The following is a 24,761-nucleotide window of genomic DNA, read 5'->3' on the forward strand; positions in this document are numbered from 1 at the left end:
CAGATCTTCCAGCCTCAGTCAAGCCTTCGGATGAGGCAGCCCTGGCTGACATCTTGTCGGCAGATTACCCAGACACCCCGAGCCAGAACCACCTGGTCGAGGCACTCCAGGATTTCTGATCCACAGAAGCTGAGACAATAAATATTGTCTTAAGTCGATGAGTAGTAGGGAAATTTATTACATCACAGTAGATCATTGATAAAGTGGTAAAGGGTCTCCAGTGGAAATTTCTCTTGGGTCGAAGCCTGGAGGCTTAGGTTGGGGGGCTGAAAGGGACATAGGTTCGAAAGGAAAATTCCCGACTTTCTCTGTTAAGAAGTTAGGATTTATTCTATTAACTTATTCAAGCTGGAGGATGTTTTCACATAGAAGAGTGACATAATCAGAACTGACAATGGTATCTTTGGCAGGAAAAGTGGTAAGAAGAGGCTAGTTGGGGGAGAAGGACTTCCAGTTAGAAAGTTCTAGGACTGTTAAGAGAAGATGATAGCCGGAACTACGGCAATGGCAGAGGGGACAGATATAGGACTGTTTTAAAATGTGGTGGTTTGGGAGTTCCCGTCATGGCTCACAGGAAACCAATCTGACTAGTATCCATGAGGATGTGGATAGATCCCTGGCCTTGCTCAGTGGGTCAGGGGTCCGGCGTTGCCATGAACTGTGGTGGAAGTCGCAGATGTGGCTTGGATCCCAAGTTGCTGTGGCTGTGGTATAGGCTGGCAGCTATAGCTCAGATTCGACCTCTAGCCTGGGAGCCTCCATATGTGGTGGGTGTGACCCTAAAAAAGCAAAAAGCCAAAAAAAAAAAAAAAAGAAAAAAGGTGGTTTGCAGAAAGAAACGAGTTTGTAGGGCAATCTAGTGCAATCCTGCTTGACTCTTCATTGAGTGGGGAAATAAGTGTGCTGAACTATACAACAATCTCATAAAAACAACATCTCTCTCTCTCTCTCACACCACACACACCACACACACACACACACTACTTACTTACATGAACTAAAAAAGTGAGACTTTTGCAAACAGGACTTCATAATTAGAGAACTGTCTTGCTCTTAGAATTTAATATTAAGCATTTGAAATTGTCCTTTATAAAAACTCTCATTTCAAGAACAAAAAGAAAATGATGAGCTCCCATCTTCCATAGGAAGCCAAAGCCTCACATTTGTCCGTGGTTTAAACAAGGCCGCAGAAGATTAGATCGAACTACAAAGGGGTGATTTATAGCTCTGTTGGAATACAGATTAAAGGAGTTTTTTAAGGGTTGGACGATTCAAACAGAATCTATAACTAAAACTGAATAGGCGTGATATTAAATTAGCTAAGTGCTCATCTCCCCCCCCCCGCCCCCAAACTGGTTACCTTAGGAAAATAACATCTATTTTTAGTATTTCAATAACCCAGCAAGAGATGGATATATAAGTGCTAAGCCATGAATATTTTAAATGGCCACATTTCTATCCAAATGGTGAAGGAAGAAATCATGTGTGTGTATATAAAAATATAAAACTTCTACCCTATTATCTTGCATGCCTGTACCATCCCCAGTCAGTGGTATTCTGAACGCTTTCTTCTGGAAAGCAGAGTGCTAGCTGAGCTACAAATTAAGCAGAAAACCAGAAAAATTCAAAACCTGTGGAAAGTCAAGGAACAAAATTTGATTTTCAAAAGGAAAATGTTTGTCAACGGTAATAGTTGGGAATCATATCATTTCTATTTCTGAAACTTGCTTTTAAAATCCTCCTTTCTTTTACCTTTACATGTTATGTGGATCTTTTTAAAGAAATGTTACTCTTCAAATAACTTGATTCAATAAATACCTGGTGAATACTCAATGCCCTAATAATAGAATAAGTCAGATCCACTAAGAGGAATGATACTTCTATTAAAATAAAAGTGAAAATCTAAGTTCCTTGAGGCAGGTGCCATTGACCACAGCAGTCCTGTGTCTATGGGGAGGCCTGAAAAAGGCAATCACTCAACACATGAGGAATGAATGAATGAATGAGTGGACCAGTGTGTGAACACATGTGATGTGAATGACATTGGACTTGGACAGGTAAGAACAAGGCTGTATGTTTCAAAGGTATGTCTCCACTATCAGAACTCACAAATATTTACAACTGAAGAGTGTGGTGGAAGATGTGAAAAATGCTGATGTTTAAGAAAAGATAAAAACGCCCAGAGTGTGAACTAAATAAAGAAGCAGTAGCCTATTTTAGGAACCTGGATGATCCTATTTTAGAAAAAGGCACCGTGGCTCTGGGTATGAGGAGGGACACGGCTGTTCAGAAGAATTGTGATATGACGCAAATAAAGAAATGCTGCTTCTTCCAGACCACCCAAAATCTGCTTCTGGCTCACAGTTCAAAGTTCAGCTTCCGTGGAGGGAGCAAAGGAAAGGACAAAGAGAAACCACCATCATTAGTGCCTGCACCAGAGCTATTTATTAGAGTAACTTTTCCTTTTTTTTTGTTTTAAAGATTTCGGAACAATGGACGTATGTACAAAGTGTTACAGCATTTACACCATAAAAAGTGTCCTAGTAGCTGATGGAGTCTAAGGCAGTGCTGCAGAGAGCTCCGGAGTGTGGCTACAAGAGCAAGGAAGCCAAGCACCGCACGCAGGTGGACCTCCCCGCTCCGTGGACTGTCAGCTGATGTATGGCTAACTAGACCACCTGGAGGACAGGTTATGGGGGAAAAGGGAAGAAGCTGATAGGTAGCATTAGGGACCACTGGGTGGAAAAGCTACACAGGGTCGTGTTTCTACAGCCGTAAGCAAAGGTCCACAGCCTGATGGATTCACACGTGCAGGAGACAGTCACGCTGCTCAGATATGGTTCAGCTACCAAAGGTAATTGGCTTTTTAGCAGGAGGCTCTCTACTGATATGGCTGGGATTTCCGTTGGCATTCATGTCTTGAGAAAGTTCCAACCCACCCAAGCCCCACTCCCCTCCCAGATAAAACAACAGCAAAGGGTGGGGGGCGGGGGGGTGGGAAGACAACTCAGTGGATTTGGTTCTTGACCAACACCCTCCCAAAAAAAAAATGGACATTCAGCATCAGCTCTAGGGTGCCCATTCCTGTCAAAAGATTAATAATAGAAATTTCTGAATCAACCCAAATCAGAACAACATCAATACCTCCGCCCCAAACACCCAACCTCCTGATTTAATCACCTCCGTTGTATCTGATTGTCTTTCCTTGGGGTCAGTATTACACAGAACCACCAACAATTTACACACCAAATCGACACAAAACGAACGTGGCACTGTTGCCCCAACCATTACTTGAGTAAATGGCTAGAGGACTTCAATACACTAATTCCTAACATCCAGCACCCTGCTTTCTATGTCAGCAGGCCCAGCCAGGTTGGGGATCAGTCACTATATCCGACCGGTGGCGGATCCCACTTATTTTCCCATTGCTTCCATCTCATGTGTAGGCAAATTGGCTTTTTTTATTTCAAAAAGATGCTACTCTCCACTTAAAAGCCAGTTGATAAAACTTTTAATTAAGACACAATAGCGCGGGATATAAAAACACAAGAACCACATAAATATCGAAGAAGTTGTATACCGTTTTCGTGTAAACAGTTTTGCTGAAGATCGAAGCCCTAATTAGAATCTGGCCTGGAACTCGGGGTGGATGACTCGCGTTCAGCCAGGCTCTGCAGCGATGGTTGCCGTGGACGCCAGGTCGGTCCCCATGTTGGCAGGCATGCAACTTGCAAGACATTGCACAGCAAGCAACACAAAGAGAGTGGAGAAGCTCACAGCACTTCAAGGAGACCTCACAACCTTCACAACTGCGGACGCACGGACCGAGACCCCCCCCTCCCCCCGTGCGCGCGCGCTCTTACACGTGGGAGACCTTCTGTGACTCTCTAGCTTGTTTGATGCTGTACAACCACTTGATGATCCGAGCATTCCGCTCGATCGCGGAGATGCCGTAGGGCACCCGGTCGTTGGCACTGTCATCGTTTCTAAGGTCACTGTTACTGTCCTGAGACTGTTCGCAGTCCGAGCTGATCATGCTGGCGCTGCGGAAGTTGAGGGAGATGATGTCGGAGTTGGCCCTGGCGAAGTTCTCCATGCCCAGGTTCTCCAGCTCCTCGGGGTCCAGTCCGCAGTAGTTGAAGAAGCGCTCCACGTCGGCGTCCACCCGGAAGTACCGGTCGCTCAGGTCCGACTTGGACCGCTGCAGCGACGGTCTTCGGCTGACCCCGCAGGCCGGCTCTGCCGCCTCGGCCTCGGGCGACTTGAGCGCCGCGGGGGCGGCGGCGGCGGCCTTGGGCTTGGGGGGCAGCGGCGGGGCCGAGCTGCTGCAGGCCACGGCCCTCGGGGGCTTGCCGCCCACCCTGCGGATGTCCGAGGAGCTGTGCGACACGTGCAGCACGGCGTCGGCGGCCGGCTCGAGCAGGCGCCGGCCCACGTGCGAGCCGCCCTCCTGCGGGCTGCCGCGGCCGGGCGTCGGGCAGAGCCGCAGCGACTCGGCGAAGGAGTGCCGGTGCAGCTCGGCCGCGTCGGCCCGGGCGGCCGGCCAGTTCCGCGCGCCGTGCTTGTGCGCCGAGCCCGCGCTCGAGCCCTCGGAGCTGTTGAGGATGTTCTTGAGGATCTCGAGCTTCAGCGTCTCGCGCGGCGCGCCGCCCTCGGGCTTGGCGCCACCGCCCAGCACCTTGAGCGTGGGGCTGCCGAGCGCGCGCTTGGCGGCCGGGCACACCGGGGGCTTGGCCAGCACGGCCGGCTTCACAGGCTCCTGCTTGGCGTTGATGACCTCCTGGCTCTTGACATACTTGGCCTTGTCGGCCTCCAGCCGCTCCACGGCGCTAAGTCTCTTGGGGTTGGGCTCGGCCTGCCGGCGAAAGTAGTCGGGCCCCTTGTTGAGGATGCGCAGCGGCACCGCCGACGTGAAGGTGCCGGCGGGGCTGACCGGCTTCACCATGCTACCTGTCTGTAGGCTCTCCGTGGGCATGGCGGGCGCTCTCTCCCCGGCGGCCGTGGTGGATGCTCGTCTGCGCGCCTCCGGATGCGCCCAACAGACACATGTGCGTGCGGCACAAAGGGCAGCGGACGGTCCGGAACCTGAGTGTCAGCAGCGGCGGCGGCGGCGGCAGCAGAGCCTCATCTCACGGCCCGGGGCTTTAATTCCCTCGGCCCTCGCGGGCGGCCCGGCTCGGGAAGGCCACAAGCCCCAAGTTCCTTTAATCTGCTCTGCCGCCGCCTCCTTTCTCCTCCCCGAAGGATGTGGGAGTCTCCCCCAGGTCTTTGTGTTCAACTGCAGGCAGAGCTGAAACACACAACAACCAACCGCGGGTTAGGATGGGCGAGTGACATCACGGCTGTAGCAACAGCGGAGCCGAGCGCCCCCGCCCCGCCGCCCCCGCCGCCCCCGCCGCCCGCCTGCCGGGGAGGGAGGCGATCCCCGCGGCCGCACGAGGCCCGGCGCCCGCGCCTGCCCGCGCCCCGCGATCCGAGGTTCCCACGCGCCGACTCCTCCCGCTGCCTCCCCATCGGGGAGACCCGCCTCCCGATCACGCCCGGTTGGCATTGCTCATATCAAACCCCAGGAAATACTAGATGAATGTAGAAATGCGGGTCTGGCAAAGCCCGGTTCCCAGTTCTTGAAAAGCCACTGGCTTCCTAAGAAGCCCGAATCTGCTTCAGGCTGCAGCGTTGGGGAATTCTATTACGCCTCTTTCGCAATGAAGCAAAACTTCTGATTGCCTGCTATCAATCTCTCATGTCACTTCTACCTAACTCTTCAAAAACTGAAAAGACGGGCAAGAAACGGCGGTACAGATGAGAAGATTTTTAAAATGTCAACATGTTCATCTTACTTTTGGCAAGTGTTATCTTATTTGACAACACTTTCTCCTGAAAACCAAGAGTGTGTATGATGTCCATCCCTTTAAACACAAGCTTGTTTTTAAACTAATCCCCCCAAAAGAATAACTCTCCGCAAATAGTCTAGATTAACCATATAAATAGATAATCTGATTATAAATGCTCCATAATTTTTCACACTGAGTAGAAACCAAAAGTTTCTCTGTGGTATATATTTTCCCCAAATCTCCTAGAGAGCTAAGAACAAAACAGTAAGATGTCAACCATACCCAAACATGTAACTGTATGGAAAACTTATATAATGGTTAAGCATTCATGGGGCTTATTTATGGTTTTCTAAACGACTTGACCTCCCCACCTCCCAACTAAAACTACTGTAGTGAAACTCTTATGGATACTCCCGATACAAATCTTTAGGGAGTCTTTCTATTTAGAACATAATATAGAGTAACATTTATCTTTGCAGCCCTCTGAACAATTCTGTTCTGCTTGTCAATGCTGACAGAGAACATTTATGACCGCATCAGCATTCCAAAGCACTGGCTAAAGACCTTTTCAGCATCTTTGGTTATAATTAGGAGTATTAAGAGAATAATGTATTCAACTAACATGTCAAAATAGCTAATTTACAAAATAAATATGGTGGTATTACTATAAAATCATCTGCTCTCATGGTAAGAAAATGAAGTGTCTATTAAAACAAGCTTGGGGGAGGAGCCTGATATTTCTTCCTATCATCTTTTACAACTCTTAATCTCTAAGTACACCCATCACCCTGTTTTGTTAGAGACAATTTTGGTAATCTGCAAAAGGATTTGTTCTAATAAAAATATTTTCCTATGCAAGATTTAAGAAGCCCCAAGGCAATTCCTCCATAATGATTTCCTTTAATTGCGAGGTTCTATTATGATACTTCAATGTCGTTTTTTAAAAAACCATCTCTTCTCACGAAGATTAAATGAGATTGTTGCTTTGAACATATTTTGAATGAAAGGCCAGAGGATGAGTGAGGATTCCTCTGCAGAGTCTCTGGCTTTGCTCAGCCACTAACCTGGGTGCACCCGGTGGAAAGACAAGTGGGATCCTCCACGGAGCAGCCTGGGAGCCAGAATGGGCCATGGGGCCGGGCTTGGAGGCAACCCTGCTGGATCACTCTCAGGGCAACTGCGAGTCCCCAGGACAGGCCTTGTTTTTCTGGAACATGTGTAACATCTTCACTAATTACCTCTGCAGCTTCCAAAATGCGTCCACAGTGGGCACAGTGCCAGAAGGTTCAATGGCAAAGTGAAGGGCAGGTATTCAAGTCAGCCCCGCCAGCTCTGTGCCTAAGAAGCCCGGCAGACCTCCAGCAAGCGGGAAGGTGGCTCAGTGGAGACAGCAGGCAGGGCCTGTGCACCTTCTCCTGGGGCTTCGTCCTCTCAACTGTGACATGAGGCACGTGAGCCAGATCCCCGCTAGTCCTTTTCTCTCTAAAACCTTGGGCTTCAGAGGCGCTAAGGATGACTGAGTTCTTTCCAATTTCAGTGTCAGTGGGGAGACTGGCCTGTGACTGAGCTTTTCTCTGCCTCCGGCATGTACTGTTCCTACGAGAATGTTCTTGGGTGATGAGTCGTGGTTATCACATCATGCCCACTGGCAGGAGAGCCCAGGCTGGCCTGCTTGATCGAGTTCTCTTCTAATTCCATCCCAAGAGGCCACCGCTACTGACCGTGCTTCCAGTGTGCCCAGCTGTCTGTCAGGTGGGCTTTGGTACCCGGTTCAGAAGTAAATCAAAGTCATCCCTCTTCACTCTCAGGGCTGAGGACTCCAGCACTTTCCAGGAAGCATTTCCCAGAAAGCTCTTCCTTTCCGCTGCTTGCTTTCTTTTTTTAACGATTTTTTCTTTTTAATGATTTTTTCTTTTTAATTTTTTATTAGAGTATAATTGATTTAATATTGTGCTAACTTCCACTACACAGCAAAGTAACCCAGTCATACATCTACACACACGTTAAAATTCTTTTTTTTTTTTTTTTTTAAGGCTGCACCAACAGCGTATAGAAGTTCCTGGGCCAGGGACTGATGCTGAGCCACAGCCATGACCTAGCCACAACTGTGGCAACATCAGATTCTTTAAATCACTGCACCTGGCTGGGGATCAAATCTATACCTTCACAGCAACCCAAGCTGCTGCAGTCTGATTCTTCACCCACAGTGCCACAGCAGAAATTCCTGCTTTCTTTCTTCATGGGAAATAAGGCCTGGAGTTCCCGTTGTGGCTCAGTGGTTAACGAATCCGACTAGGAACCGTGAGGTTGCGGGTTCAATCCCTGGCCTCACTCAGTGAGTTAAGGATCTGGCGGTGCCGTGAGCTGTGGTATACGCCGGCGGCTACAGTTCTGATTAGACCTCTACCCTGGGAACCTCCATATGCTGTGGGTGGGGCCCTAGAAAAGACAAAAGACAAAAAAAAAAAAAAAAAAAAAAAAGAAAAGAAAAGAAAAAAAAGAAGGCCTGAGAGTGGGTGACAGAGGCAGACACCGCAAGCCTGGCTCCCCGGGCACCCCATTCTGTTCGCCATTCACCTTAGGAAGCAGTTACTAGACACAACCAGCGTGAGAGGTTTATGTTAGAACAAAAGTAATTCTTTGTAACCCATTTACGCTCCCTTTCCTTTTTTTTTCTACCCCTCCTCCATATTTCCTCTGTTATTCCTAATTTCTCTAATAATTTTCAACACACTGATGATGCTTAGAAAAGACCACGGTCATAGCTGAAAAGTTTTTTAATTTAAACTCTTTGGGGCAGGGGACAAAACATCTTATTAGAAGACTTGAAAGCTGTAGGAACTGGTTGGGTGCTACAGGATAATAACATGCTTGATGTTTTTCCCATTTTAGCCAATAAACTGAACCTCCTTCAAAAATAAGGAAGATGGCACAGGCTGCTGCTTCTCTGAATTGTGATATAAACCTTAAGTTCTGCTCTTTTTACTTTTTGGTGTTTAAATAGTATTGGCTGGGGCAGAGCCATAGAGACCCATGCAGAGAGTTTTGGAGTGTAGACTAGTAGAATGCACACCGGTACATTCAAGAAGACCAGTCCATGACACACCTGGAAACCTGGAGATACATCGGGAGGTCACAAATGTGATAGCCACGGCTGTGGTCAGGGAACCTCTGGCACAGGGCTGACCGCAGCGTTGCCCCAGCCTGGCAGGTGTACCTGGGATGCAGGGAGACCAGGCCTAGGGGCTTCTCTTCCTCTCCATCATGTGCAGGGGAGGAAAAGTTGATCTCAGCCACATAGGGTGTCATCAATAAAAGTAATTCTCCAGCCATGCTGGACCCTGACTGAGGGCTAAGGGGAGCAGGCAAACCTGGGGGTCACTGCCACGCACTGACCTTTGTGCCTGCATTCCACCCCTTTAGTTTCCATTTGGAAATTTCATGAAAGCCTAAACAGGATGGGAGAAAAGAGCTGGGCAGGACGGAGGCACACAGCAGCCCTCTGAGTCAGGGCAGACATGAGCTCCACAGCCGTCTGGCCTGGCCGTCCTTCCCACTGGAGGACTGAGCTGGGGGCTCAGGGCATCTTTGTAGGGTTGGCTGATGGGGCAGAGTCAGATGGGGACAGAGGACACAGGACCAAGATGTGGTGACTCCCCTGGCTCTACTGCTGCCTGTTCGAGTTTCGTGTGCTCATGTTTCCAGGGGATCTGCCTGAATCCAGAGTCTGACCCAGCAGACTGGGTGGGCCCAGACTCTGCATTTCTCACCTCCAGGTGATACCCAGGAAGCTGGTCCGGGGATGGAGGGACAAGAAGACGTGCAAGGACTCTCAATCCCTGTACCAGCGAGCATCAGAGTAGACCCTAGATGCTGGCACCGAGGAAGTGAGCCAAGCTTTCTTGTCTCTTAAATGAGTAAAAAGTCTGGGGCTCTGAGGGCATGGAAATAGCAGTTCTAAACTTTACAAACCAAAGTACCCTGGATCCTTCTAACTTCAAATCCTCCAGCTGCTGGGGGCGGGGGCGGCAGTTAGGTAGAGACCAGGACCTGGGCTGATGTTGGAGGCATGGGGAGCCCCAGCCCCCTGCTTTGAGAGCATTTACAAGCCCAGGGGCAGTGAGGGATAGAAACTGAGCCGCGAGATTCATAGTTTATGTGAAAAATGCTTAAAGCACAATTCCTGTAACCCAGACGACGTGTGCCTTGGTGCCTCCGAGGCCAGGCAGACCCTGGTGGCTGTGGCCTGTGTGCAGGGGCCTCCAGCTACATGCTGCCCTGGGGAACGGCATTCCCTGTGGACACAGCCACCCCAGATCTCCACATGATCTCCTGATTTTAAACTTCAATCGCAGAGAACACTGTGTACCACGCGCTTCCGGTAAGGAAGAGAAACAGTTACCAGCTCACTGATCTTTACTGTGAGGCTGCGAGGAAGGCAGCGGAGGTACAGCAACGACCTGGGGGTTGAACCCGACCCCAGATTCACCCACAGGAGCGCCTTAAACACGTGAACACCGCTCCTTTCTCATGTGTGTTAAGGCAGAAAAAAAGGCGGAAATTCTGCTCTGAGGAGGGAGTCCTGCTCTGAGTCACGTGACCTCTGGCCACTGTGCGGCGCTCCTCTCTGAAAGTGAGCGCGCGGGACCCCTCGAGCGCGAGGACGTCCTTCCCAAAAACATTCTTGGAGGCAAATAGCAAGAGAAGCAAATTCCCTTTGCGGCTTGTAAGAGCTCTCAAATAACTGATTCTTCCAGTTTCCTAACAGGTCAGATCACAGCAGTTGCAGGCTGAGTAAACCTGTCCTCTGTAGGTTCCTGATCCGCATCTGTGCTCACCGACTTCAGGCTCCAGAGTCCACCTTGCCTGGGGCTCACTTTCTCGCTGTCCTCTAGGCTCTTCCCATTGAGGAACATCTTGCTACGGAAGTAAGCACGCAGCCTCGGCGACAGGGTTAACATTCCAATTCCTTGCAAATGTAAGAGAACACTGCTCAATATCTGAGTTCCTCCTGAGCTGTGGGCTGTGTGGAATCAATGGATTTGTACCTAACGACCGAGCGATTATGTATCGGATGTAAAGAAAATTGTCAGAAGCTGCTGACAATTTAGAAAAAAGATTCAACATACATGATGAATATTAACTGAGTAATACTGCCGGTGTGGCCGGAGTGTCGAAAAGCACTCGCCCACCAACCACGTCTTGGGAATCAGGTGAAGGGGCAGAGAGGAAAGAACTGGTGTAACGGCTGGGACCCAGGGCACCCGCCCTCCGAGAAGCTCTCTACTGAGTTCATGGTTCATTCCAGAAACTTAAAATGCACCTGACGGCCAGTGTGCGAGGTAGGGGCGAGCAGGGAGAGACCCGCTGGGACGGAGGAGGGGCAGATGGACTTGGATTTTACGCAGACTTTCGGGGGACCCCCACTGGTGAAGAAGCATTAGGAACAGGGTCAGATTTGTAGTTTGAAAGTGTCGCCCTGGCTGCAGGGCAGGGACAGGATGAGGGGGGAGCAGGGATGGCTGAGGGAGGCAGCCGGAGCCAGCCAGGGGCTGGGAGGCAGCAGGCTCCTAGCCATGGTCCTCTGGGCACTGCCCTTGGCCTAAATTCTGGCTCTGCCCTGGAAAGAGGTCCACTCCTTCTGCGCCTCTGGTTTCCTTTCTCTAAAATGGGCATAATGGTACTACCGATCCAAGGGAATGGGGGACGTTCAATAAGGGCACACGGGCACTTCTCATTCATGCTGCGCTCTGAGGAGGGTGTTTCTGGGATGCAGAGGAGTGTGGACAATTTCAAAAGATGTTTAAGGCCTGCCCTGGGCTGAAAGTCCAGCGGGACTGGCGGAGGGTGCAGGGGCTGTGAGGGACTGTCCAGGCTTCCTGCTGACTCTCTCGGGAGAAGCGCCACGCACTCTTGGCTAATCCTCTCCCCTCCCTCCTCTGCAGCCCAGGCTTGAGCCAGACCCCTCCTAACCAGCTGTGCCCATCGCAGCATCTGCCCGCCTCCGCCTGGGATGACAGACGGTCACCAGGAGGGCCTCTCGGAACGTGTCATCTCCTTCATACATATGGTCACAAACAGTTAACCACATCGCGGTCAACGCAAAAGCTATATTTAGAAACAAAATGTGTTCCTCAATTAACTGCTCAGTTTTGCGGGTTAAGGAAGCCACAGCATCGCATGTGGAAGTCGTTAACTTGTCCATTTTAATGAACAGGCCATGTTTTTCACCATTTCCCCTTTCCCTTCCCTTCCTAACATGATCCACTTTATTAACTCCATTTACGTTGTGAAAATAACTTGGAAAGAAGGCAAGAGGGGGAATGGCAAAAGTGAAAAAGGTAAAGGAGGCGTAGCAACAGCTTGTGTCCAACAGAGATGGCATTTGCCCACAGAGAACTGGCATGAAGAAATCCCAGGGCCGCACATCTGGAAGCGTGAAGTCGAAACCACCGGCTTGGTCCAGGACTGGTACTTCTTCGGTTTCCGGATGACGGGCCTCCTTCCAACCCCTGGTGAAATCCCTCATCTGTAATTCTGACGGCCGGGTCTTCTCTTTTCTGACCTCAGCGCTGCCGTCAGCAATCACCTCCACGCAGGCGAAAGAATCTTCTCGCCAACAATTCTATCACTTTGTAGATTCTTGGAAACCACGGGCTTGTCCTAACAATCATTTAAACTTTTGATTCCAGTATCCTCATTTTTCAGCTTACTCTTTCCATGGGCTAGAGGAGGTCTTCATATGTAATCTATATAAAAAATCCTCGCCCTCCGTTTGCATGACTTTGTTCTCATTGTCCACCTCTTCCGTAAACCATTTCTCCGGTTTTCCAGCGGGCCTTTTAAGCCTTGTTTTTTGTTTTGTTTTGGCTTGGTTTTTTTTGGACACATCCATTCTGTACAAAGGATAGAAACGTAGGTTGGAATAGTGAAGAGAGGCCGAGAGGTCAACTCTGACTCCTGTGGCCTTCATGAGTATGGACCAAGGAGGAAAGCCCCCCTGTTCCCCTCCCTGGCTCTCCTGGGAATGACCAAGGTACCCAGTGAGCAGCACAGGGGCCGTGTTTTGCTGACAGTGAGAAAATAATTGACAACCATGCCTGTGTTATAGTAACAGCCTCCAGGGGGCGCTATGAGCCGAGCTAGCCTGGAGGTAAGGGTGGACGGGGGTACGAATTGCTACCTGCAAGCTTTCCTGTGACTTCAGGAGAGCAAGGAAGGAGGTGGGAGACAGCCAGGCCTACGGGGATGGATCAGGGCCGTTTCTGCTCTTGGCTCCTAGCTGAGGTTTGAACCGTGGCCTGTGTGCCCACCCACATCTCAAAGCGGCTAAGTGGGCTCAGGACCTTTCCCCACCCCCCGGGAGCTCCCAGGTGTCCTGGAGCTGATGGAGGCTGGCCTGGAGCTCCAGTCTCAGAGGCCTCAGGACTGAGTATGCTGGACCCTGCCCTACGACACAGGCCGGAGAAGCTGTGTGTCCACGAGTACAAGCCTTTGGGGTTCCAGGCCCACCTGTGACCTTGGGGAAAGGCGGTCTGAGCTTATCTTAAAAGAAACTCCTCCCAAAGAGCCCTGCTCTGAGGGGAAGGCTGTGAGCACCCCCAGAGGTGGAAGACCTGCGGTTGCCCCCAGGGAACCCAAAAGCTCCCCAAGAGAAGCAGCTCTGGGCTCCCCAAGTCTAGATAACAGGCGTCAGAGCCAAGGAGAGGGCCTGTCATCTTCCACCGCATATCCTCCACCCCCAGGGGTCTGCCCCAGGTTAGAAGTGACACCTGACACTGAGCAGGGAAGGAGCCGGGGCCACGAGGTTTGATAAGTCCCCTCCTCCAGGGAGGCTGCCAGGCCTGGGCTGGGAGAGGAAGAGGCCAGTAGGTACCAGATGGGAGGTGGGAGGTTTCCAGACTTTCACGCCTGCAACTGATCTGAGGACTGTGAATTATTTAAAACTGAAGAGGTTACAGGTCTTGTCTGAGATTTCCTCCTAGAGACGGAAGAGAGAATTCAGGGTGAATTCTGAGGGCCTGAGAAAAAGAGGACGCTCGCCTGTTCTCCCCTAATGAATCTGGGCCAAAAAGCAGGCTGGGTCCCTATAGTGTCCTTTAAGATCTGTTTGGGAGTTCCCGTGGTGGCTCAGGTAACGAACCTGACTAGTACCCATGAGAATGTGGGTTCGATCCTTGGCCTCGCTCAGTGGGTTAAGGATTTGGCACTGCCACAAGTTGTGGCGTAGCTCACAGACATGGTTCGGGTCTGGTATTGCTGTGGCTGTGACGTAGGCTGGCAGCTGCAGCTGAGATATGACCCATAGCCTGGGAACTTCCATATGCTGTAAATGTGGCCCAAAATTAAAAAAAAAAAAAAAAAAAGTTGTCTGCCTGCTCACCCGGAGCCCCCCAGTCCAGAGCCAGGTCCAGGGGTCAAGGTCAACTGCTTTTGCTCTGCGGAGTCTGGCCATTCACAGCTCTGTGACCAGCCCAGGGCAAGTCACTGGAGCTCCGCATGCCTGCTTCCTCCTGATAGCGCTGACCCTGATGCTCCTACACTTCCTGGGCCTGAGGTGAGGATTCGGCGAGGGAAGGCAGCGAAGGGCTGAGCGTGGAGCTGGGCATCACGCCCACTCAGTCACCAAGAGCTGTTACTCCGTTTCATCCTCGGGCCAACGCTTGGCACCGATAAACCCCATCGTTCGATTTCAAGCTTTACTGTAACTGAATGATCTTTTGTCTTCAAATGATTCCGCTGCCCTCAAGTGAGAGCGTGGGGCCTCTTCCTGTCAAAGTGGGTTGACTTGGTTGCTTCTGTCTCCAAGGTCATTCACATGACACCTGACCCCATTTTTATTGGAGTTACAAAGAAAATATGCGGTTTCAAATGTCAAAGCCAACAGTTGTGTGAACAAAACAGCCTAGAGTAAGTAATAAAGCCATTATTAAAAAAAAATGAAATCAAACCTAAGGGTGGTATGAGAAAGAGCTGGGCACGTCTCAGGCTGGGATGGAGCCTGCTGCCCTTGATGACATTCTCCAAGGTCACTTAGAAAACTCCTTCACACGTGCTTCATTTTATGTGTAAGTCAGTCCATTCTTAAAAAAAAAAAATGTTACAGGTTTCTTTTAAAATGCCTTTCTCTTATTTAAGACAATTAAACGAAGCAGTCCTGTCATGGCTCAGTGGTTAACGAACCCGACTAGCATCCATGAGGACGTAGGTTTGATCCCTGGCCTTGCTCTGTGGGTTAAGGATCTGGTGTTGCCATGAGCTGTGGTGTAGGTCGCGGACGTGGCTCATATCTGGCGTTGCTGTGGCTGTGGTGTAGGCCAGCAGCTATAGCTCTGATTGGACCCCTAGCCTGGGAACCTACATATGCTGCAGGTGCAGCCCTAAAAAAAGACACTCCCCTCAAAAAAAAAAGACAACTAAAATGAAATTGAGAATGAGAACAACAACAGCAAAAAAAATCACACTTCTGGTTCAATACCCTTCCTTGACTGAAGGCAAAGAACATTTTGCTACAACAGGACCACTGACTTGTGTCGATGTTGGGGAGCCCCACATGTGTCCTGGATCACAGAAATTGGGCCCCAAATCACCTGGAAATATAGGGGCTTGCTTGATGGAAAGAGATGACAAGTAATTAAAGAGCAGGGCTCCCCCGCCCCCACCGTTTCCCCTATGGTAAGATTGGATTTGAAATCTGAACTAAAATCTAAAATATGAAACCCTCAGTAGACTCCCCTGGCACATCATTTTATACTGTACAGGCTCAATGGATAAGCAACAAGGTCCTGCTGTAGAGCACAGGGAACTCTATCCAGTCACTTATGATGGAACATGATGGCAGATAATGTGATAAAAGGAATGTATATATATATACATACATGTACGACTGGCTCACTTTGCTGTAGAGCAGAAATCGACAGAACACTGTCAATCAACTATAATTAAAAGAAAATAATTAAAAAAAAAAAAAAGGCTCCATGATGGCCTGGGATAGAAAGCCTGGGAAGCGCGACTGGGGAAACTCTGTTTATACATTTGAAACAACACTCGTGGTGCCTCCTTCTGATTGGACAGCTCGGACCAACAGCCCACAAACACACAGAAACTGTTTATTCACAACTTAACCAACTCCTTAGCCCTGAACTGTGCTTGGAACACAAATACAGTCCACAGGGAAATGAATACAAGGTAGATTTTCAAGCAGAACCGGTTAAAAAAATACTTAAAAAAAAAAAAAAAAAAAAAAAAGAACGAATACTATTGATCTCATTTGCCAGGGAACACCGAGAATTACTTCCCATCTCTGGAATCGTTTGTGGTTCAGCAGCTGTTAGAATAACTAGTTCCTTGCCTCAAGTGTGCTCAGAAAAGACAAATGGTATTTTTTCATTTTTAAAGTTTCAGGCTGAATTCTGGGACAAATAATCTTTTCAGAAGTAAGAGCCATAAGTCTGCAGACACCTATCTCTGCAGCACAGATTTTCACCTTTGGCACGCAACACGCCTTACATAAACCATTTTCAAGCCTCGAACGGTTCAAGGTAAGGCTTCAGCACAGTCTGCACTTGAGAGGTTCCTCTGGGGTCCCAGTGACAAGCTCAGGAAAGTCCAGTCCTCTTTGTCCAGGCTCCTTCCAGCTCTGCTCAGAGCTCGCCGGAACTCAGGCAGCAGGCAGGTGGCCAAACCGTGGTCTCCACAGCCACAGGCCACCTCCTGCCTGTCCATCCTCACCCGCCCCCAAACCCCGTCCTCCTGGGCATGCTCTCTGATGCTTGCCTCCCTCTTCTGACCGGCCTTGTCCACAGCCTTCCAAGGGTCCCCAGACCCACTGGGCAGTCTTTTCTGACCTCTCATGCTCTGTGCCATTCCTCCTCCCTGGCATTTCCTTTCCAGTCCTTATTATGGAGTGGCACTGGTACCCTCCTCAGCGGAGGACACTGGTGGGCAGGCTGCTCAGCTCTTGTCCACCCAGCGCAGCACCAGATGCAGATGGACAGCAGAGTGCAGACTCTCTTGCAGGGACCCTCGTCTGACCTGTGTCCAGCACAGGAGGTCTTTGCGCCAACACAAAGAATAAAAAGCTAAAACTACCAAAAAGGCTTTGCTTATTACTTCCCTACCCCCTTAATCCTGCGGCCAAAACAAACAACAAACAAAGCCAGCTCGGAGTTCCCGTCGTGGCTCAGTGTTTAATGAATCTGACCAGGAACCATGAGGTTGCGGGTTTGGATCCCTGGCCTTGCTCAGTGGGTTAAGGACCCGGCGTTGCCGTGAGCTGTGGTGTAGGTCACAGACATGGCTTGGATCCTGCATTGCTGTGGCTCTGGCGTAGGCTGGCGGCTACAGCTCCAATTAGACCCCTAGCCTGGGAACCTATATATGCCGTGGGAGCAGCCCTAGAAATGGCAAAAAGACAAAAAAATAAACAAACGAAAACAAAAAAAACAAAGCCAGCTCACTTAAGAGGATCTGTAAGGATGACAACAATTTAAAAAATCTATACTGAAAGTAATCTGATAAATACTTTAAAAATTATAGACATTGCTGGATGGACAAATCTTTCATGAGATCTGAAAACTCTGCCGTCAATATTCATTCAAACACAGTATGGTTTTTCACTCTTGTCCTTCATGCTTTTCTTTTAAAATGAAACTATCTGCCTGTATCTTGATAAACTATAACTTTTTCATTCATGTTTACAAAAGAAAAATGATTCATTCAAAGTGAAAAGGGGAGTTGGCTTTTAGGAATCATCCCTCAGTCTCTACCATGGTTCAAATTTGTTTATTGAGAAATGAAGTTTTCTATTATTTTTTAACAAGAAAGAGAATCATTTTGCTTGCGGCAAAGGATAGCTGTTGATATTTAAGAGCCTCACAGCCTCTGAAGCTTGCGCTCTGGGTACCATCACTTCATGCCTCAAGCAAAGCCATTTATGGGGGGCCACCTGCTACCCCTCAGAGAGAGGAAACGGACCCCTAGAATCATTGGGGATCGTCTGTGCCGCTTAGCGGATGGGGAAACTGAGGCTCAGTGGCTTTCAGGGACTTGCCGGAAGCCGGTCAGTTGAAAGTGCAACCTGAGGTCTGTCTGTTTTCTAAACCTGTGTCCTTGTGCCGCTCTGATCAGGGACTCTGATCAGTCCCTGGTTGCAAGGTGCGAAGAGGGGCCGGACTCGAGCAAGGGAGGAAGGGAGCAAAGAATGGTGGCCCGAGTCCTCCTCCCCACTCCACCCTACCCCACCCCACCCCGCAGGATGTCAGGCCTCAGGCTGCTTCCAGAACAAAGCCTCTTTCCTGCTGCGGTGGCAGAATCTGCGTGCCCGCTGCAGGGGGCAGCTGGGGCTCCCAGCACTGGCTGGGTGGCCGATGAACGGCGAAGGCCTTCCTCAAACGTAAAAGAACAGGCCACACTTGGTCTGTTCAGACTTGGTGCCCAGTCTGCGGTACTGCCAACAGAAGCTCTTTGGTGAGATTCTCCAAGGGGCTCTCAAACGTGCACTGCACCCGCCTCAGGAGAAGATAATTATCCTCATAGCTGGCTAAGGAAATCAGAATAACAGAAAGCAGGTATAACAGGAAATCAACAAACGCGTCATCCCAGACTAGATAAAAAGCAGACTGCTCTGTGCGGGCCTGGAGGGCTGGGTCTGAATCCTCCAGACCATGGGAGCCCCTCCCTCCCAACTTGATAAAGGCAATTTCCTGTGCCACCTCCCCCTCGCTGGCCCTCAGGGGAACAGACCCCCCACAAGGCGCGTCCACACAGGTGGAAGCTCTGGACTGCGGGAAGCAGCTGTAATGCTCATCCCGAAAACAACGTTTACGGAGCATCTGCTTTATGCCAGGCAGCGAACAAGATGAACGCTGCATGGAGCTTATGGATATGGCAAAAATGAAATAAATAAAATGTGCAGCATGGTAAGTCCAAGTGCTAAAAAGAAGGGGAGAAGCAGGATTCAGAGAGGCGGGAACTACCACTGATTCCAAGAAGAAGGGTTTGGGTGAAGTGACTGGGCGGGGGGAGGGGGGGTGATTCTGCAGAGAATGGGGACAAGGGTTGCTGGCTTGTCCTGGGAGCTCTGAGACCAGAAGACAGATGGAGTTGTTAGCAGGATCCAGAGAGGGTGCTTCTCAGACGGTAGAGATGCACGCACGACTATGTCTACTGTGATGCAATAGAAAGGGGAACACGGATGCTCGGGATGCAGGAGAAGGATTTCACAGTGAGGCACTGACCACAGGGGAGCAAAAGTGAGACGCAGAAACCTGAATACAGGGTCTAAGTCCTGGCTTATGGGCACCAGGAGGTTGTGTGGAACTTTCCATCCCTGGCCGTGACATCAGAGACCTTTGGAGATGACATCAGCTTGAAAGGACTCGCAGGCGGACAGTGCTGCTAGGGGTGAAGGGAGCACCTGTGTGGACCCCCTCGGAGCCCAGGTGGGTGTGGGCACCGAACACCAGCGATGCTGGCGGATAATGGCAGTGATGCTGCTGTGGGACCACAGGCCCAGCGAGGCACCGGGTCCCTCCTGGTCCAGATGCTGAACGGCCACAGAGGCAACACCGAACAGTGAAGGGACGCAGCAACTCCCATGCACTGCTCCTCGTGCCAAGAGCAAATCATCAGATGAAGTATAATTTCACCTCTTAGAAGACAGAGGAGAAACGTACTGCTTCTGTGAGTTTAAGGTGTATCGGGGGCAGTCAGAGACCCTGGGGGCACAGAGCTAAGAACTCCCGGAGGATCTAACAGCCAAGGAAGGGAAGGTAATCCTTTGGCAGAGACCAATCAGGGCCTCCCACGGGCCAGGCACGTTCCAGGTGCAGGGGATGCTGATGTGACTGAAACAGACGCCGTGTGGCCGCCACCACATTTCTAACGTGCCAGTGGCAGGCCACACAATTCAGACTCAAGGTGGGGAGATTGTGGGGAGCAGCCGCGTGGAACAGGAGAGAAGAGTACCCATGACTATTCTGATGGCGAGACAGGGGAAAGGCATCTGAGAAGTGAGACAGGGGACCTGGTGGGGTAAGAAGAGGAGAGAGGGGCCCACAGAGCAGGTGTGACCTGGAGGGCAGCGCCCTCAGGGAGAAGGGCTGATGGGGGGCATCCTCCAGGGCCTGGGGTCAGAATACAGCTCCCTCCACCCCAAGATCTGCCCTTGACACCCGCGTGACCTCAGGTCCCTCTAACCGGCTCCCTACTTGCACAGGTGATGTCACCAGGACCATGTTACTGGCGAGTGGGGGTGGGGAGGTGGATAACATGTTAGCCGCTGTTGTTTCTAATGAGCTGGAGAAAATGCTCTCGGATGAACACCACAGACTGTAGAGGCAACACGCAATCTGATTTAAAGAAGAATTTTTGAATCATGAAAACAGTTCCAAACTGGAATTAACTTTTTTGTAAAGAGTGAGCTTTTTTATCCTAGGACAAGCTGGTGTAGACCAAGGCTGACCACCAGCCCAAACAATCTGGGGGGCTTCTGCAGGGGACAAGAGGGCATGGCAGATGGATAAGCAGGTCTGGGATTCTCTGAAACTGTTCTCACTGCTGAGATTTGATTTATTGTGTTCGAAGCAAGAAGTCAGGAACATGAGGACAGAGAAGACATGCAGACGGAGAGAAAGTCTGAAGACAAACTGGGCATAAGGGTAATTACTGAAAGGACACACAGAATACATTAAGAAAGGCAAGGATTTTTTCTTTTTTTCTTTTTACAGCCATACCTGCGGCATATGGAAGCTTCTGGGCCAGGGGTCAAATCAGAGCTGCAGCTGCAGTCTACACCACAGCCACAGCAGCACCAGATCCAAGTCACATCTGTGACCTACCCCACAGCTCACAACAATGCTGGATCCTTAACCCACTGAGCGAGGCCAGGGATCGAACCCACATTTTAGAGAGACAGTGCTGGGTTCTTAAGCGTTGCACCACAATGGGAATGCCAGCAAGGATATATGGGTAAGTGCACCAAGTCTCCCAAGAAGCAGAGGGCAAGAAGAGGAAGGGGTGGCGGGGGTGGGGGGAGTGGGGGGGTGGGGAGGGGAGTGGAGGTGGGATGCCAGGACCAGCTAGCTGCACTGGATCCCCAGCTTGGTTGATCTCCTACATCCTTGATGGCCCTAAAATTCCCCTACTTCTTATGCTGCTTGTTTCTGGATACAGACTGTGCAGAGTTCTTTGAGCAGGGCCCCTGAGGTCACAAGCTGACCTGCCCTTGAATTTACTGGCTGACCAAGGAATCCCGGGCAGGAGCCACTGACGGGGCTGAGGGATGAGGTCCAGGGGTGAGGAAGGCCTGGCTGGTGCTGGGGGTCAGAGGCGGCCTCCACAGTGCCCAAGAGCTGGATGGCCACTGCAGGAAACACGCCAGCAGCAGTCATCTTGACATGTGATGCGTCAGCTTCTGTTTATGATCATGTCTCCCCAAATTCTTTGGGAAACACTTCACTGGTAACTGGTTTAGTAACCAAGTTATGATTTTCCGCAGTTGGGACCTGATTTGTCTGCCCAAGGAAGCCTCAGGCTCTAGAACTGAGAGATGCTGCCAGAAACCACTTTGGATGCAATGTCTGTGTCTCCAGTCAGTCAAACGTTTGGATTCAGGCAATTCCTCCTCCATTAGCTTAGCGGAAGTCAACGCCTCTTGACATTCTTTATACTTTATTGATTTCTGCAGGGAGGGGGCTGGACTTTTCTCTTTTGTTTAATAGCCTTAAAGGAGGATGGAGGCTTTTAAGTGTTCACATTCATCTATTTTACTTACTAAGTTCCTCTAGATCACGCTGATCGCCGTTTCTAGAATCAAGGAGGTAAGAGCCTTCCTGTGTTTACAAGTCTATCTAGGAAGACATTTCAACAAATGAAGCCGATATATATATATAAGATAAAGACTACATATATATATATAAAGACTATATATATATATAAATGTGTATGTATGTAAGATAAAGACTACACTGTCCCTTTTATCAAGCTACAATTGACCATTAGAATGAAATGTATCTTCTGGAGACACTGGAGAAAAAGAAACCATATAAAAAAAGCTATTGTCGACCTCAGAAAATATTTGCGCAGTCCATTTCCAGCCTTTGCGCAAAGAACTACTCACTATTCAACTTCTCATTTCTCCACGCTGGCTTTTTTCAAAGATTATGATCGACACTATGAAGTGACCCACTTCCCCAGATGCCTGGGAAAAGTGACGTGTCCATCCAAAGTCTGTTTCTCCCACTTGCAAGGCAGATGACAGTACTTCTACGGTCCTTCTTCTCTGACCCATGGGAAAGTCTCTTTTAAATAAAAATTTCAACAAGAAAAGTTATCCTGAAAAGCATCAAATGTCCCCTTCTATATGAGCGATAATTTAGCTCGGTCCTTGGGTTCAGCTCTCTCGCTGGAACTGGAGTGTTCCGTGGACTGGGAACGCTCACAATGAAGCCTTGCAGGGAACTAGGCATGAAGTGATAGCGGGATTACTGTGATGCCCAGACAGCAGGACGAGTTCCCCGCTGGGACCGAGGAAGGCGCCGAGTCCCCAGAGCGGCAGGAACGCTAAGGGCAGAGCAGACTCTGCACTCAAGGAGGTCTATGTTTGAATCCTGCGTCTCTATCTTCCAGCTCTGTGGCCTCGGGCAAGTAAATTCCTTCTCTGTGTTTCCCATTTTCTGCAAAGCACGGATCATAACAGCATCTTGCCCACAGCGTGGCTGTGACGATGACAGGCCACTCAGCCTGGGGCTTGGTGCACAGAAGTCAGGCACTAAATATTTACAGTAAACGTGATACTTCTAATTGCAAGCACCAAAGTAACTGGTATGACTGGAAAATCATTCCTCTAGTCAATTTATTGTTTCCAAGTCATGTAGAAATCCCAGATGTTCTCGTAAAAAATAAATGCATCAAAACACAAACCACCCCCACACAAATCTTGCTAGGATTCTGAGAAGCATGACATTAAATCTGACTAACAATGGGAGGGGGGAGAACTGATGTCTTTACTAGGTTGAGTCTCCTGGTTCATTAATATGGTGTGTCTCTCTGTTATTTAGACCGTCTCTGATTTCATTCATCAGACTTCTACAGCTTTCAACATGCAAGTTCTGTATGTATTTTGTTAGATTTACACTTTGAGTGTTGTAAGCAGTTCTGTATTTTTAATTTCAGCTTCCATGTGTTCACCACTAGTCTATAGAAATACAACTGACTTCGGCATGTTGATTTTGTATCCTGCCATCTTGCCGAATCACTTTCTTTTTTTTTTAATTCTAAGGGGTTTTTTTTTTTTTTTTGTAGATATCTTGATATTTTCAAATAGATGATCAAGTCAGACAATATTGACAACAAAGAAGCAGGTGAAAGCAAGTTGGGCTGAGTGAGAATTAAGAGAGAGGGGGAGGAAGAGGGAGTAGCAACTAAAACCTCCCAACAGCTGGATGCAAGCATGCACACGGTTATTCTAAAATTCACATGCACGGCAAAGGAACTCTAATAGCTAAAACCATTTAGAAAAAGGAAAAAAAGTGGGAGGAATCCCTCAACTCAGTTTCTGGACTTCTTATACAACTACAGGGATCAAGCCTGTGTGGTAATACGGTGGGCTAGACACAGATCAACAGAACAGAATAGAAAACACAAATAAAGACCCACGCAAGCACAGTCAGCTTATTTAGACAAAGGCGCAAGAGCAAGTCAATGGAGGAAGACGAGTTCTTACGACAAATGGTGCTGGTGCAAAGGGAATCCACACACACAGATACACACGCTGACCTAACCCTCATCCCTCATGCAAAAATTCACTCAGAAAGGCTCAGAGATTCACCTGTAAAACATAGGATTATAGACTTTTTAGGAGATAACACATGGGGAAATCTTTGGGATCTGGGGCTTGGTGAAGGGTTCTCAGGTATATTAAAAGCATGATCCATAAAAGAAGAGAATGGATAAATTGGACTTATTAAAATAAAAAAAAAAACCCTTCCCTTTTTGAATGACTGTGTTACAGGGACAAAAAGACAGGCAACAGATTCGGAGCAAATATCTGCAAAACTCACACATCTGACCAAGAACTTAACCCTAACATACAGAAATAACTCTGAAAACTCACCTTTACAGAACCACATAATCTAATTAGAAAATGGATGAAAGAGACGAAGGTTTCAGCAAAGGATTTCAACAAAGAAGGCATTTGAAGGGCAAACTCATATGTGAAAAGACGTCCACCCCCGCCCCCGTCCCGGCACCAACTACCAGCCACTGAGATGGCAACGAGCTACCATCACACACTTGTTGGAGGAACAGGGATGAAAAACTGACACCATTCCATTCGACGTCGGGAGGCAGCAGAGACATGGCACACTGTGTACAGGGACAGTGAGAAGAGCACATGGCACAGCTCGGCAACTGCACTCCTGGGCATCTGCTCCAGAGAAAGTGAAAACTATACCCACACAGAAACCTGCACACACGTGTTCACTGCAGCTTTACGGGTAACAGGCAGAAACCAGAAACAGCCACCATGTCCCTTAATAGGTGTATGTTAAATAACTGGGGCCCATCCTATCACAGGGGGCTGCTCAGAATCGAAAAGCAATGAACGATACCTACAGCTGCATGGATGTGTCTCCATGGCATTTATGCGGAGCGGAAAAAAGCTACGATCAAAAAGTCACAGTTACGATTCCAGTTATAGAACATTCTCAAATTACAAGATTACAGAGCAGGGAACAGATACATGGTTGTCGGGCGTTAGGGATGGGAGCGGGTGTGTCTGTGTATAAAGCCGCTTGGAAAGGGCGATCTTGGTGCTTTGTCAGTGTCTTGACTGTGATGGAGGTTACATGTATCTACATGTGCAATAAAATGACACAGTCATGCACAGGTTGTACCAGTGTCAACTTCCTGGCTTTGATGCTGCCC

General features: G+C 49.3%; 1 protein-coding gene across 4 annotated transcripts in view; it reads right to left on the reverse strand.

Moving 5' to 3' along the window:
• FAM110B (family with sequence similarity 110 member B) overlaps positions 2,423–24,761 on the reverse strand; it is a 134,536-nt gene continuing 112,197 nt past the window's right edge. For all 4 annotated transcript variants that reach the window (XM_013988070.2, XM_001925806.5, XM_021089349.1 and 1 more), the window contains one exon: positions 2,423–5,290. In XM_013988070.2, the coding sequence (XP_013843524.1) occupies positions 3,860–4,975 (1,116 nt within the window). In that variant the 5' untranslated portion in view covers positions 4,976–5,290 and the 3' untranslated portion in view covers positions 2,423–3,859. The remainder of the gene's footprint in view (positions 5,291–24,761) is intronic.

This window comes from Sus scrofa, chromosome 4, assembly GCF_000003025.6.
Source record: "Sus scrofa isolate TJ Tabasco breed Duroc chromosome 4, Sscrofa11.1, whole genome shotgun sequence".
Lineage (NCBI taxonomy): Eukaryota > Metazoa > Chordata > Mammalia > Artiodactyla > Suidae > Sus > Sus scrofa.